The sequence below is a fragment of the Podarcis erhardii genome (assembly GCF_964252035.2).
Source record: "Podarcis erhardii genome assembly, chromosome: 7".
Taxonomy (NCBI): Eukaryota; Metazoa; Chordata; class Lepidosauria; order Squamata; family Lacertidae; genus Podarcis; species Podarcis erhardii.
The window spans coordinates 30,306,067-30,322,566 of record NC_138511.1 but is presented as its reverse complement, the minus strand read 5'-3'; the positions used below and the strand labels follow the sequence as shown (position 1 = coordinate 30,322,566).

Sequence of the window (16,500 nt, the reverse complement as noted above, 5' to 3'; positions counted from 1 at the left end):
CATGAAAGCACCTCTCCCGGAAGCGGAAGTAGCGCAAACAGAAGCAGCTGCAACGCTCGCGGCGCCAGAGCAGCTCCTTCTCTGCCGACGCCGCTATGGCCGAGCAGGTGCCTCCGGTGTCTCCCGTGGAGGTCGAGGCGGAGCGGCGCGTGCGGGCGTGGGCAGAGGCGCAGCGGGCGCGGGGCCGTCGCGTGGCGCTGGTGACGTCGGGCGGGACGCAGGTCCCGCTGGAGGCGCGAGCCGTCCGCTTCCTGGAGAACTTCAGCAGCGGGCGGCGCGGGGCGGCCTCGGCCGAGAGGCTGGTGCGCGCCGGCTACGGCGTCTGCTTCCTCTACCGCACACGGTCGGCTTTTCCCTGGGCGCGCGCCCTGCCGCTCAGCGGGCCCGCGCTCCTGGACGTTCTGCGCGTGCACGATGGTGGCGGCAGCGGCGGCGCAGGTGGGCAGCGCGTCGTGCTCGACTGCAGCGGCAGCGCGCTGCCGGACCTCGTGCCCGCGCTGCTGGCCTACCACCGCGCCAAGGAGGAGGACGCCCTCCTGGTCCTCGAATTCACCGGCCTGGTGGAGTACCTGGCGCTCCTGCGCGCTGCCGCCCGGGCCCTCGCACCGCTCGGTAAGCGGAGGTGGTGGGAGGTCGGAGGAAAGGAGGGCGTGGTGCCCGTATTGCCGGTACGGAGTGGCAGCAGTTTTCTCCTGGGTTCCAAGTGTGAGCCTGGGGTTTCCTGCCAGCAATGCTAGGTCGTTTTCTGCGGGTCAGGATCTGGAGCATGTTTGCTGGGTGGTGCTTTCCACTGGGTAATATGGATCCAGGTTTGTGTATTGAAGCTTGCAGCTCTGGAGCCCAGCTCTGGAGTCCTGAGCACATTTGCTCTGTAGTAGGACTGCTGATACAGAGGGGTTTACACTCAAGTAAGTGTGCTCAGGACTGCAGTATAGAACAATCATCTATTTGAATTAAAACAGACTAAGATAATAAGTTTAAATTCATTCTGCCTCCCCCATACCCGCTTTTATGGTTTAGGGATTTTTTACTTTTACTTTCTAAAAATTTTCTATTAACATTAACACTCTGGAACCTAAATAAATTCAAAATAACTTAAAACCTTCCAGTCTAAAATTTTGCACATTCATGTGGAAATTGTGGAGGTCTTTCACCTAGCACCACTTATGGTACCAATTTTTCTCACTTGCTTAATCCTCAACCAGGTTCCAGTGCCATGTTTTACTTGGCAGCAGCTGTGTCTGATTTCTACATCCCAGCTTCAGAGATGCCTGAGCATAAGATCCAGTCTACTGATGGACCCCTACAGGTGAGCTCAGCAGGTACTGGAATTTTGTTCCTGGAGACTTGTGGTCCATTAAGAGCACCAATTAAGCACTCCAGTTAAATGCACCATTAAGCACCATTAAATGCACCAATTAAGCACTCCAGTTGTGATGTATAAGATTATTTTTATGTTGCCAGAGCAACAGGGGCTGCTGGGGAACCCACAAAAGTAGTGGCTAAAGGCCTGTAAATTAGTCAGGCTTATATAGAGGCATTCCTTTGTCTTTGCTTTCCACATGCATAGAAATACAGTGTTGGCCCGCAAGACGAATGCCTCGCAAGACGAAAAACCCGCTAGACGAAAGGGTTTTCCGTTTTGGAGGTGCTTCGCAAGACGAATTTCCCTATGGGCTTGCTTCACAAGACGTTTCCCCCCCCCCCCCGCTTTCCCCCCCTTTTCCTTAGCCGCTAAACCACTAAGCCGCTAATAGGGTTGCTTCGCAAGACGAAAAACCCGCTAGACGAAAGGGTTTTCCGTTTTGGAGGTGCTTCGCAAGACGAATTTCCCTATGGGCTTGCTTCACAAGACGTTCCCCCCCCCCCCGCTTTCCCCCCCTTTTCCTTAGCCGCTAAACCACTAAGCCGCTAATAGGGTTGCTTCGCAAGACGAAAAAACCGCTAGACGAAGAGACTCGCGGAATGGATTCTTTTCGTCTTGCGAGGCACCACTGTAAAATAATATTTTCAGAGGGGAAGCATGCCTGCTTTATCAGAGATGGATGCCTGATTCAGCAAGAATTCAGTGTCTAATTTATGTCAGATTGGTCCTAAGCTTAGTTTTCCCCTGCACAAACACTGACAGATTCTCCTAACAACATTTCTTCACATGTAAGCTACCTATCAACATATACATCAATATATTTATGCACTACAGAGGCCTGTAGCCAAGCACCAGAACCCTGGGTTGTAGTACCAGATTGTTACTTTGCTCCACCTTTTGATATTCCCCCTCTAGGAGCACTCACCAGCTTTTCCTCTGTTGCCCTGGGATGGGTCTCTTCCTTGGAATCTGGGGTGGACAGGGCAGTCTAGGCCCTATTACTAGATCTGCTTGTGTGTGTGTTTGTCTGTACTGTACACATGTTCATGGAATGATCATGCTGGGACAAATGAGGAAATGCAAATAAATATCAAACCCAAGGAACATCAATGTTTGTTTTCACAGAATAGCAGGCAGGAAGAAAACCGACTTTGTGGCCAGAACCACCAGTGCAGTTATAGAGTAGTAAAAGGTGGCTAGTCCAATACAAGGCAAACCTACCTTGCTTGGATCATAATCGAGTTAGTTACTCTTAGTGCAAGAGAAGCTAAAGGCGAGGTGCTTAGTTTATAGGGAGGTTTGAGGATGGGTGTTTGGAAACTCAGCAAAGTCCATGTGTAAACAACAAGAGTTGCAGCTCCAGTGATAGCTGTAGGTGTGCAAGATACCTAATGCTTGAAATGTGGAAATAAGGGAGAGGGTTGTGACACAGTTATAACCTCTGTCAAACAATGAGTAGGTAGAAATGGCTCCCTGATTTTTAAATTAGGACTGCTTATAAAGGCTGGGTTATTTGTTGGGTTCTCTCTGTGCCAACCCATCCCTTTCCCAAGCTCAGGCTATCGCTGCATCAAGAGCATGTGTGTGTTAGAGCTAGGCAATATCAGCTTTTCAAATATGTGGTGTATCACCAGCCAAACATTGCATTTTGGCTATATACCGCAATGTTGAAAAAATAAGTTGCATTGGCTCTGCCTGCAAGTGCCTCCAGTGATCGTTGCTAGCAGAAGGACTCAGGAGCCGTGGCGGTTTCACCAGCAATATACTGCTGAGTGAAACCGACATCATGGTCTGCTCCTCATACCGGTCCTGGGCGATATATCGCCCAGGCCTAGTGTGTGTGCATTATGCTGAACTTCTTTCTAAAGAACATAAGAAGAGCACTGCTGGATCAAGTCACGGGGCCATTTAGTCCAGCATCCTATATTACAGTGGGTTGCCTGTAGAAAACTGTCAAGTAGGAGTTGAGCACAAGAGCACTCCCCTCCTGTGGTTTACAGCAACTGGCATGCAAAATCATTACTGCCTCTAGCCGTGGCCATCTTCTCTGTGAATTTGTCTAATACTCCTTTCCTTGTTGCAGATCACAATGAAAATGGTGCCAAAGATGTTATCCCCTCTGGTTAAGGAATGGGCTCCAGAGGCGTTTGTGATCTCGTTCAAGCTGGAAACAAACCCTTCCATCCTGATTGACAAAGCAAAGCAGGCATTGGAGAAATACCACCACCAGGTGGTGGTTGCCAACGTGCTGGACTCCCGGAGAACCTCCGTGATTGTGGTCACCAAGGACTCGGAGACTCAGCTGTCGCTTTCTGATGACGAAGTGGCCCGAGGCATGGAAATCGAAGAGAAGATTGTCAGCTATCTTGAGTCCCAGCACAGGGCTTTTATGAAGAAATGACTTCTCCTGAGTAAAAGTGACTTCTTTGATTCCTCAGAACAGAATAGACAAATGGTTAAGAGGTGAACCGAAGATGTTTTTATTACTGCTAAATCGTGTCAAAACTTTACTACAATGGCGTATAGGATCAAAAGGGTGAAATTCTGACATAATTTTGGCTATTTTTGCACAACACATGTTTGCTGCTTGTTAGAAATATATACCATATAAATCTAAACATTCCTAAGTCACGGCTTTTCTGAGTGTGCCATCCCTATCTCCTGTTTTGTTTAGCCTTGTGTGATCAAACTTCAAGGAATGTTTGAATACTCTCTCCTTGCAAGCAATGTTAGATGGCTACACCTTGTCCCTAATGACTTCTGGCCATTCCACTTGATCGTAGTCTGACCAGGACAGGCCCTGGTGCTGTTTACATTGCCATATGAAGGTTCTTGCTAATGCATAACCTTCTGAGTCTATATTAAAATATTATATGGGGTTAGAGCAGGGCTGAGGAACCTTCCTTTTGCATTCCTTTCAGTAGTAAACTCTGTGCTGGCAGTGGGTGGGACCAAAACCAGCTGTGGGCAGAGCCAGAAGTTGGCATGGGTTTTCTTTCCCACCCTGTGAGCTGCCGGGGAAGGAGCAGTTCATTTTTGTTGGAGGCCTGAGCTGATTGTGCATAGGGGGCTTTTGAAATCAGGCTGTAAGACTGCATGAAACACACCTCTGGCTTGGAGATGTTCACCTTTGTGCCATGTGCCACTAATTTGGGTTTAGTTTTTTACTCCTGCCAAGGTGGCAGAGCCTTTGCTTTCACTATTGTGCATTCAGCTGTACTTTCGATAGTTTAAATTGTTATACGGTGCCTAATGTACATCATAGGTGAGAAGGCACCATAAGTATTGAAAAGGACAACAGCCATGTCATGTGGAGGCTATAATCTTAATTTCAATAGTTCGGGGTGACAAGATGATGGTGTGATGGGAGAGGAAGGAAGGAAGTGATTATACTGAAGACTTTTCCATTTGGGAATTAAGACCAGGGTTTGAGAGAGGGTGGTTTTGAGGATCGATTTAAAAGGAGGCAGTGATGTATGTAGTACCATTTTTTGCTAGCCTTCCCCAACTTGGTGCCTGTCAGATGTTTTCTACTACACATCCCATCAGCTTGTCAAAGCATAATCTTACATATATTTATTTGTACTTTAATCAAATGGTACAAGAGTAGGTTACAAAAATGCCAGTTAATATTAAAATCATAAAATGAAATCACAAAACTAACCAATGATGAAGGTAACAAAAGAGCAACACGGAACATCAGTGCAGGAGCAATGCATGTCTCCACAGAAGTGAACCCCTTTGAATTCAGTAGTGCTTCCTTCCCAGATCAGTATAGGAATGTTGTGTCTGTCCATTTCCTGCCATGTGATTCCATGCTTCCTCAGTTCTTTCTGTGTTGATGTATTTGAGTGCACAGCTCCACCAATGTCTGGTGTTGCATTTTTTTAAAGTGTATTTATTTGGGAAGAACATGTTTTAGATGGTCTGAAAGGCAGCCTCCCCCATCTTCTGCACTATAGATCTTTTGGATAACAACTCCCATCAGCAACTCTTCAGTAACCTGTGCTGCCTGAGGATGATGGTTTTTTTAGCCCAAAATATTGAGGGCAACATGCTGAAGAAAGCTGCTTCAAGGCCTGATGTATTTGTTCATGTTCAGTTTCAGAACCAGGTAGATGACCAAAATTGTTCTTTAATTGTTTCAATCCTGGTGAAGTTAAATCTCTAATTAGTCTTTCAGTAAATGGGGATCAGGGTACACACACCCATATGCCTGCATACGTAAAGTACAAAAGTAAAAGAAGTTTTGCAATGGCATATATATGTTGAAAACAAGCACAGCGAGATTTCACAACAGCAGTAATAACAGAGTACACAGGTATACAGGATCCAGATTCAGTCTCCTTGTGGGAATAGTTGACAGAGGAATGGATTGCATCCAACATTAGCCCTACTCAGAGTAGGCCCCTTGAAATGAATGAACATGACTAATTAGACCCCTTAATTCAATTGGGTTTACTCTGTCTAGGACTTAGTTGGAAACAACCCTCAGACTTCACCATAGGGTAGCAGTGCCAGGAGATGGAAGTGAAGGAATGGGGTTTCTTCTGTGCAGTCAGTTTAAAACTGACCCATTCCTTCAGAAGTATGTAGTTTGAAAAAAGCTGGAGCATAGGTTTGTAATGCCAGTGAAAAAGTCACCCACAGTTGGAATTAATGTTGTGATTTTTCAGTGCCAGAAAATCAAGCAGCAACGTCACAAAAACTGGTTAGGATGGTAAAACCTGGGTTTTGAGGCTTCCTATTATTTCTCCACCCCACACACTAATCTTGACTGCCCACCAGGGACATGGGTATGGACAAAGGTTGGCTCACAGTGGAGAGCAGCAGGTATCTGTGCAGGTTGGTCTGATATCTGACTTTGAAGCTGGGTCCTGTGCATATTTATGCACAGATAAGTTCCGCTGTGTTCCAAAGCAGAGTTAGAAATGTACCTGTCTAAGCTGTGTGGCTGCAATCTATACATACATTTTGGCATGTGATAGATAGAATAAGAATCATACGTACATACATACATACATAAATAACCTTATGTGGGAATACTCTATTCCAGTTGTTATGTCTTTCATCCAAAAATGTATAGGATTTTCCTGTGACTATTTTGACCCCATATGCTTCAGTTCTGTGCTGTCTTGCATTGGAGTTGATCCCAGCAACTCTTTGGGACTTAACATTTAAGTAAACAGGCTTAAGGGTTGGTCGCCTGTTTCAAAAGCGGAAATTGGCACCTACTTCTTAGCAGAAAGCTTCACACGTCTTTTACATACAAAACCTAGTGAACTCCTTGAATTTACTCTGTTACCTTGCCATGAGTGCTACCATTCCTGCATGCTTACCTGGGAGTAAGCCCCATTTACCATAATGCTGAGCGACTTAACTTCCAAATAAGCACAGTTCCCACAGCAAGCACAATCCTGTGTGCGTTTAGCAAGTCACATTACCTTTTACAGTCATTGCCTCTCAGCCTAATTTACCTCGCAGGGTTGTCGTTGAGCGGGGATTAAAGGAGAACTATACACCATTTTAAACATCTTGGCGGGGGTGCGGAAAATGTGGGACATAAATGAAATAATAAACCCCTGTGGGTGCTTGCCTTAGGGAGAAAAGCAGCAAAGTTTACTTCTGAGTAACGCATGCGATGCAAGTGAAATGGGTTTTGCCCGCGGCTAGGGCAGGGGCGTTGCCACCTTGCCACGACTACATGCTCCGCGGGAGGGGGGCGTCCTTCTCCCCCCACTGCGCTGAGGCTTAGCCGGGGCCTGGAGGGTAGGCCTCGTTGCCATGGTGAACGCGGCCTAGCTTTGGGCTCGAGTAATCCGAACCGGCTCTCAACTGGCGTTGCCGAGCTCGCATGGAGGGAGCCCAGCCGGTGAGTACGGAAGGGGGTGGATGCGGCTCCTCCGGGGAAGGCAAACGAAGGGCAGCCGGGAGTAGCGGGGAACGGAGCGTGAGCTCTCTCCTTCCTTGCCCCGGCGAGGCTGTTGGTTGGGAGAGAAACAAAACACACGACAAGCGCCTCAGAAAACAGCCCCGCGGCATTTGGCCGAGAAGCTGCGGCCACGGAAGCCCCCGGCGAACCTCCCCTTGTGCTGCTGTCTTCGCCCCGGCAGCGAGAGGTAGACTGTGCCTGGCCAGGCGAGGCTCAACAGTGAATTTGCCTGACACGATACATATCTACTGTAGATACATTTCTGCCCTTTTCGTAGAGTTGGAAGGGACTCAAAGTCACCCCAAAAACCCTTTGGGGTAGGTTAGGCCGTGAGAGAGGATGACCTGCCCAAGGCCACCCAGTGGCCGAATGGTGGGATTTGAATCCCGGTCTCCCAAGTCTTGCCCAAAATTTTTAACCACTACATCATACTGGCTAGATTAAAAAAAATCCCTGCTGGGTTAATGAAAACTGGAACAAGATCGCTCTACGCTGCCAAGTTTCTGTTTTGTGTAAGTTTCTTGTAAATGTTCACCTCTGAACTGCTGCACACACACACCCTGCCCTTGTGTTTCTTTTGTGTGTGATTCTTTAAAACAAACAAAAAAGCCAACAACTTTATTTAAACAATTTTTTTAAAAAGTGATTCCTGGATCGAAATATCAAAAGTAAGTTTTGCATCATACATGCGTATTCAGGAAAAGGGTCCATCAAGATGACCTGATTTCCATCATCGGTGCATGTAGACAATTTTGTGCATCTGTTTCAAAAGTGTAAGAAATAAAGTCCCACTGTATAATGTGAAACCACTCCAGGTCTTCTGACCCCCCTGGAGATCGGGAAGGTTTCTCCCAAAAACCCTAGAGTCCATGTATTTTTATATTTGTGTTAAATGTTAGTGCTTCAATGTTTTGCACCATTGTGGCAACTGAGATTCTGGGTGCAGCCAGCATCCATGTTATCAGATCTTTTCAGGTGTGTATTACACACTTAGCCACCCCAGAGATTTAACATACATTAGAGATTTAAACAGCAGTTCAGAATTTAGAAACCAAGGAGCATTCCCACCAAAGATAGAAAAATGTGCCAACAATCTGGCAAGAGCCCAGATGTTCTTCTAGATGTTTCTTGAATGTTTTGGAAACCAGTGTTGTAACTGGCCAACTGTTGCAGATAATTCGGCTGTTAAAGATGCAGCTACATGGACTGGTTGAAAAATTGACTATTGCAGCTGATAGATGTTGATTTACAAGATGTGGTGAGGAGCAGTAACTTAGATGGCTTCAAAGGGGAATTAAATACATTAATTGAAGGGAGGAGGAAACATAGGATTCTTCCTTACATACCGAGCCAGGCCCTTGCTCCACTTTACTCAGTAATGTCTACAATAGGGATTAGGAAACTATGTTCTCCCAGATGTTGCTAGACTTCCTTGAGCCAGCATAGTCAGTGGCCAGGAATGTTGGGAGTTGGAGTACAATAACATCTGAAGAGCCATAGGTCCCCCATCCCTAGCCTATGTTGACCAGAAGCCCCTCTCCAGGGTTTCTGGCAGGGAGCATTCCCCAGCCCTACCTGGAGATACCAGCTATTGAACATGGGACCTTTTGCATGCAGAGCATGTGATTGCTTGCTTACTTATTTTGTATACTACCCTTCATGCAAAGATCACAGGGCAGTTCACAACATAAAAATAAAAATGAGAACACAAAATACATAATAAAACTAGAACCAAAACAAACCAATAACCCCCCCCCCAAACACATTTTAAAGGCCATGGAATGTTCAATCAGCCAAAGGGCTAGTTATAGAGAAATGTTTTCGCCTGATAACTAAAGATATGTAATGAAGGCGCTAGGGGAGCCTTCCTGGGATGCGCATTCTGCAAATGGAACCACCACATAAAAGGCCCATTCCTGTGCTGCCACCCTCTGAGCCTCTTGTGGAAAGGGCACATGAAGAAGGGCCTCCAATGATTAACACAGGGTTTGGGTCAGTTCATATGTGGGGAGGTGGTCCTTGAGGTATTGCAGTCCTGAACTATTTAAAGCTTTATAGGTCAAAACCAGCACTTTGAACTGGGCCCAGAGATTTGTCCTTCTGTGGTGCTTACTCGTAGCCAAGTAAGATTGTCTTCCATAAACACGGTTTTAACAAGAAGTCCGTAAGTGACTGTGGAGGCCAATTCTGGATCCACATGTCCTTCCAGAGAGGTTTCCGGATGGGAGTTGATCATGGTGTGGATTTGCCAAGCGTGCCTTCCTCTTTGAACGTTTCTCCCTTGTGTTCTGAGTTCGAGTGACTTCAAAGCCCATGACCCCTTTGGTAAAGCCTGTTCTCCAATTGGAGCGCTCACAGGCAAGTGTTACCCAATTGTTGGTGTTTATACTACTTTTATTAGATTTACCTTGAGACAGTCTTTCAACCTCTTTTGTTGACCACCAGCATTATGCTTTCCATTTTTAAGTTCGGAATAGAGTACTTGCTTTGGAAGACGATAATCAGGCATCTGCACAACATGACCAGTCCAACAAAGTTGATGTTGAACAATAATTGCTTCAACACTGGTGATTAGTTCGCCTGGTACACTGGTATTAGTTTGCCTGTCTTCCCAAGTGATGTGTAAAAATTTTCGGAGACACCTTTGATGGAATCTTTCAAGGAGTTGGAGATGGTGTTTATAAGTGATCCATGTTTCACAAGCATACAGTAAGGTTGGTAGTACAATAGCTTTGTAAACAAGTATTTTGGTTTCCCTGCAAACGTCCTGGCCCTCAAACACTCTGCACTTCAATTGGGAGAAAGCTGCACTCACAGAGCTCAGGTGATGCTGGATTTTGACATCAATGTCCGCCCTTGTGGAAAGATAAGTGCCCAGGTAGGAGAAGTGATCGACATTTTCCAACGTTACACCATTGAGTTGGATTTGTGGCACTGCAGAAGGGTTATTTTGCACTTGGTGGTGCAGCACTTTGGTTTTTTGGATGTTGAGTAAACTTCTGCAAAGATATTTAGGATCGTTTGGAGGGCATCCTCTGAGCGTGTGCACACACTACGCTGTCATCAGCATACTGAAACTCTATGACGGAAGTTACGGTAACCTTACTCTTTGCTTTCAGCCTGCTCAGATTGAAGAGCTTTCCATCTGTTCGATATATGATTTCTTCTCCGGTGGGGAGTTTCCCTTGGACAAAGTGTAAGATCATGGCAATGAAAATATTGAATAGAGTTGGGGCAATAACACAACCCTGTTTAACACCTGATCCCCCTGTGAATGGTTCACTTTGAGAGCCATTGTTATCTGCTATTGTTGCTGTCATATTATCATGGAGGAGCCGAATGATGTTCACAAATTTATCTGGGCAGCCAATTTTCAGAAGGAAAGTCCACAGGGCATTACGATTTACAGTGTTGAAAGATACAGCCTGCTCCACAGAAGAGAGATCTGTCCATAGCTGTTAGACACGAGGGCTAGCAGAATGTTTCCAAATACAGTTGCTGAAGCAGTATAGCTGAGAAGACTGAATATAATAAATAAATAAAAATATTTATTAATTGTTTAGGGAAGACCCCTTTTCTGATTCCTTTCTACATTCCTTTATACAGGAGCAAGCACATATAGAAGACATAACTCAGCAGCTCAAGGAAGAAGGGGTTGACACTACAGCGCCTGCAAAGGACCAGCTCTGTTATGTCTGGAGTTTGTTCCTACGCAGTCAAGAGCAGTTGCATTCTGCTGCCGGAGAGTTAGAGAAACTCAGGCGACAGCAAGTGGAAGAGATGAGAGAGGTAGGTGGGAAGATTGTCAGCCACTGGCTGCTGACACTGGAGTAGGCCAACCACTTCTAAAGGGTTTTTCAAAGGTAGATGCTTTCAGGTTTACAGCCCTTGGGATTGTTCCAAGCTAGGTGTGGACAATTTGCTCAAGATAGAAGTCCATGCTGAAGAACTTCCCACAGCAAATATGTATTGGGTACATGGACTGAACATACGTTGTGTGCCATTTTTATGCATATAGTGGATGTTACACCACAGTTGTTGGGCATGTTGTGCTTATTTTACAATGTTTTTTATTCTGAAAGTGGCTGCTCTCAAGGTGCCCAGACTACAACGAGAGGGGCATGGAGGGCCTGTCCTCTGGGCCATAATGTTAATAATGTGCAGCACAGGACCTGGGCTTGTTTGTGCATTACATTCCATCTTTGGCACAGCACAGGAACTGAGCTTTTAGCTCAGCTTCCCTCAACTGGGACTGAGAGGAGTTGTGGTTCAGAACCCACAGAGGGTGCCCTGTTAGCGAAGGGTGATATAGCCACTGTGTGAACATGTTATAGAAGTCTGTGGTTTGTTTCTGTCCCAGCACAAATCTTCTAACAGAGCTGGAGCATGTTTGAACTGTACATTTTAATCTTCCAGGCTTACCGTGACAGCTACTGGGAATTGATGTGGTTTCTCCAGAGAGGGCTAGCTTTGTGTGAATGAGTCCCAGTTCAGCCCATTGCTTATCCCTCTCATATTTTAGGGCCTCCCAAAGATGTCCATAAACACAGCTCTGTCTTTTTGTCCCTTTAACAAAAAATCCTGCTTACCTTGGCATGGGGCAGGGGAGCAAAATTTTCCATGATTTCTGTTGGTTTCCTGGTTTTTGTTTTGGAATTTGCATCCGGTTGTCATAGGTGTTTGGTATGCTGTCAATAGGAGAGGAAAAGTACTCATAGTGCATAGCTCACAGGGAACCTTCCTGTGCAAGGTCTCTTGAAAGGAACAGGATTTGCACAGGAGGGCATCCTTTGTTCTTGGGCAAGTCCCGTTATTCAGCCTGGCTGGTGATGGGAATCGTTCTAGGTGGGTTTTTTCCCTGTGGCCTTCAAAGAGAAGAGCAAAAATAATAGGAACAGCAGGTGGTAGGGTCTTTCTTATGTCTGACGCAAAGGATTGATTGCGTTTCTCAACTGTCGTCAGCTTGACAAGGTGAAATTTAGATCTTTGCCATGTGGTTTGAATGTCCACACAGAGAAAAATCTGCCCACATCACATTTGTAAAGAACCCCATGCCCACTGAGAGCAACAGAAGGCTGTGTAAGCACCATCTCCTCCTGCTTTGAACGGAGGATGTCTGGAAAATATGTCTGGAGATATTTAATATACCATTTGACTTTTTTGTGCTAATTGAACGGAAAAGGAGCAAAATAGATGTCTCAGGTTGGTGGTTTTCCCAGACTTGAAGGACGTCAGAATCATCCAGCTGGATAAGAGCCAAAAGTCCATCTCAAAAAAGTGTCCTGTTTCCCCACAGTGGACAGCCAGATGTCTCCTGTGTCACCAGTTGCTGGAAACCACAGGAGGGGAGAGTGCTCTTGTGCTCGAATCCTGCTTGCTGGTTTCCCACAGGCATCTGGTTGGCCACTATGAGAACAGGATGCTGGACTAGATGGGCCATTGGTCTGATCCAGTAGGCTCTTCCTATGCTATTATGTTGCCCGCTCCAGGAGATAGGGCAATTTCCCACACCCCCTTACAGGGCCTGGAGTGTGGGGTGGCTTGCAGGGATGACGCCAAAGCTGTTTGCTTTGGAACTGCCCCCTCAGCATAGAAAGCTGGTTGTGTGGACTAATGGGCTTCCAACGTGGCAAAAGCCCCTTGCATGAATGGAGAAGTATGTTCGAATCCTCAAATCAGTAAAGCGTTTCAAAGAGACAGTACAGACAGCAACCATTTTGTGTGGCTTTTCTGTTCCTGGCCCATTCACATTTCTGGAAATGTAAGTATTAAAAAAAAGAAAAGATGGGACCCTTGTGCTTAAGGAACTGACAGTCTAAAATGACAGTTGGAAATATATAATTTAAAAGTGATCCAGGTGGTTTCAGTTCCTACTTGCACTGCTCAACCTGTCCTGGATTGAATACGACCCTTTGAACATGTGCACATTTCATTGGATGTGTCCTGCTTCAGGGATGCCAGGAGCTCACTTAAGAGATGGTCAGATCACAGTCTGAGGCCACATGCTTGTGAAAGTGTCAAGAAGCACAACCAGACCTGGACTCCTTTGGAAATGATAAAGTGGGGAAGAGCCTGTCAATTCTTATCAATGCCAGATAGGGTTGGAAATGCCTCTGCCTGAAGCCTTCCTGAAAAGCTGCTGCCATTCAGTGCAGACAATACTGAGCAAGCAGTATGACAGCTTTTTTTTGTTCTAGTGAAATATATTGGTGTGGGCAGGGGGCTTCAGGCTTCCCTTGTCTTGACCTTAAACTCTTGTTGATTCAAACTTTAGATCAGTGGCTTTCAACTGTGTTTTGTTGGTTTTTTCCATTTGGTTATAAGGGGAAGATCAGTCATGATGGATCTATGTGCCCAAAAGATGGTGTGTTCTTTCTCCCCTGTGAGAGGTAACCTGCCTCTGAATAGCAGTTGCTGGGATTCATAGGTGGGAAGAGTGCTGCCATCTTTGAAAAGTGGCACTCCAAACCTGCTTGTAGGCTTCCCTTTAGGACATCCAGTTGGCCAGTCTAGTGGAGCACTGGATTAAATGGGCATAATCCAAAAAAGCTACCTGAATCCTCTGTGATGTGCAGGAGTTCTCTGTGGCAGATGTACCAACAGTCCCATGCCCACCAGTTAAAATGGAAATGCTTCTCTAGCACTAGACAGTTTGAAGGCTTCTTCTTTAGCTATGAACAGCATAAATCCATTCTGATCTAGGGGACTCTGAAGATTTCTCAAACATGTGAAAATCTACATGAAGGTTAACCTCAATATTGAGCAGAAGGTAGGACAGAGCTTTCCAAACTGTATGTCGTGACACATTAGTGTGTCGGCTGCAGCGTATACGTGTGTCATGCAAATACTCCCTACACTATTCCTGGGGCTGGAAAGGAGTTAGTTTTACCTCGAGTTTGCTAGTAAAACTGAATTGCTGTGTTGCGAAATGATGCTTGTGTAAAAAGTATGTCATTAACATGAAAAGTTTGGAAAGCTCTGGTGTAGGGAGTCCCATAGTGTTTTCAGGCAGGGCACTCGTAGGGATGGACTGAGCAACCTAATTCTTTTCTTTCTCTGACTCGCTGGGTGCTAAGGCATAGGCCTGTGCCATTCTGTCTTGTACAGCTTCATTGAAAAAACTCATCTCTGTGTTACACATTTTGTGTGCCTTATTTTATCTAAAATATATATTTTTGTGTGCCCTTCCTTCTATACACTAAAACCGCATAGTCAGATCTGGAGAGCTGCACGATCTGACAGGAAGTTGCATTGTGATCCTGAAGCAAGTTCAGGAGTGTTGAAGTGAGTTGGTCTGCTGAAAAAAACTCATTTGTCACAGCAAGAGATAAGCAAAGCAATGACTCCATCTGCTGACAGTTAAAGAAATAACCTAATTTCAGCACAGTGCAGATTAGTATGGGTATAGGTGGTCTTTCAAACAACCTGATCCCAAATAAATCAGGTTTTTAAAGTTTAATACCATTACTTTAAATTGCGCCCAGAAACAAAAACTGGGTTTTGCCATAGAAGACAGGAATGAATGAATGCATGAGCGAAAGAGTTTCAGTTATTAGCTGTTGGGAAAGACCTATGCCTGAGACCTTGGAGCGCTGGTGCCAGTCACAGTAGATGTTACTGCTGATGGGAGCTTCTGGCAGAAAACATGCAGCACAGTTGTTAAAACAGCTGCCCAGGCTGCCCATTTACTAATGACACAGGTTCAAGGGATTTGTGTTAATTTACAGCTACCACTTAAACCCAACTCAGTTGGTAAGATAATCTACAGCAGCATCTCTGCATAGCTGTCAACTTTTCCCTTTTCTTGCAAGGAATCCCATTTGGAATAGGGGAATTTCCCTTTAAAAATTGGAAACGTTGACAGCTATGCATCTCTGGTATTTCCTTGAGTTGATGAGGCTCATTTGACGACAACAAGAAATCGAACCTTTAGTGTCATCGGTCAAGTTCTGTAGAACTCTTTCAGTAGTGATTCAGGCACCTTCTATGCCAGTATTGAAAGGCCTGCTGAAAACCTTTCCTCAGGGCCTATGCAGGCAATTGAGAGTTCATCCTTCTGCAGTGGTTTATTGATGCTTGTTTTTAACTTTCTTGCTTTCAAATTGTTCCCCCCTTTTTTATGCTTTTATTGTGCGGTTTTTATCTTTTTCATGTTGTAAAGTGCATAGATATATTTTTATGATTTAGCGGCATGTACTTTTAAATAAATAAATAAATGGGCAAATAATGCAGCCTGACCTGTCCTTGCTGATTGGGAATCATAGACTTGCTTTGTCCTTCTCTTTTCAGGTGGAAAATTACGTGGCCCACATCCGTATGTTGACGGAAGCGCGGGATTCTTTGGCAACTGCATTTGAGAGAGAAAATGCGCAGCTTAGGGTGGAAGTTACACAGCTACAACTTGAGCAAGGTACTCTCTCTCTCCCTCACTTTGCTGAATGTGTCAGATCCAGGACCGTGAAGCTGAGGCCATCCTCCCAAAAGTGTCCCCTCAGCTGGCCCATTGCTCTCAAGGATCTTGATCAAACTGGAAAGTGGGGCGTAGACCTGCTTTTTATTACTTTATCTACTTAGAGCATTTGGACCCCATTCTTCAGCCAAAAACATTCCCCAAGTGGCTTAAATACAACTAATTAAAACAAGGCAGTCCCTGATCACAGGCTTACAAGGTATAAACCACAATACACAAGGGGAAAGGGATAGGGAGGGAAGAGGAAAAAAGCAGACTTAAACCTCTTTTGTTGACCACCAGCATTATGCTTTCCATTTTTAAGTTCAGAATAGAGTAGAGTAGTTGCTTTGGAAGATGATAACTAAACTACAATGGTCTATTGAGATTCGCTTTATTGTCTGGTTTTCTGTTTTTATATTGTAAACTGCTTGGCATATTTTTTATGATACAGTGGTATATAAATATTTTTACAAATAAATAATAAATATAATGGCCAGCTGGTATGGAAGCAGCTCAGAGGCAGGAGGCACCAGATGGAATTGGTCTTTCTGCTGGCTGATGGAATGAGCCCTGCTTCCCATCTCTCCCAATGAAGTAACTTTCTTCCTCTTATACTTCCACCCCTAGTTTCCTTAAATAAGAGGTGCTGGGCAGGTTGACTGTTACAGGGGAACTCATGAAATGGCTCACCTCAGGAGCCCTGAGAACCACAGTCCAGGTGTCTGTGATGTGCTTACTGGATTAATCTGT

At 45.3% G+C, this 16,500-nt stretch overlaps 1 protein-coding gene and 1 long non-coding RNA gene across 2 annotated transcripts; both read left to right on the top strand.

Moving 5' to 3' along the window:
- Window positions 1-29: 29 nt before the first annotated feature.
- Window positions 30-3,997, top strand: PPCS (phosphopantothenoylcysteine synthetase). The gene is made up of 3 exons (XM_081871300.1): window positions 30-612; window positions 1,206-1,309; window positions 3,450-3,997. Exons 1-3 carry the CDS (start codon window positions 96-98, stop codon window positions 3,765-3,767), a joined length of 939 nt encoding a protein of 312 aa, XP_081727426.1. The 5' UTR covers window positions 30-95; the 3' UTR covers window positions 3,768-3,997.
- Window positions 3,998-6,895: 2,898 nt separating this feature from the next.
- LOC309347040 lies at window positions 6,896-15,728 on the top strand. The gene is made up of 3 exons (XR_014158778.1): window positions 6,896-7,238; window positions 10,905-11,087; window positions 15,588-15,728. It is a non-coding gene; the product is annotated as an uncharacterized lncRNA (long non-coding RNA).
- The last annotated feature ends 772 nt before the right edge of the window (window positions 15,729-16,500 follow it).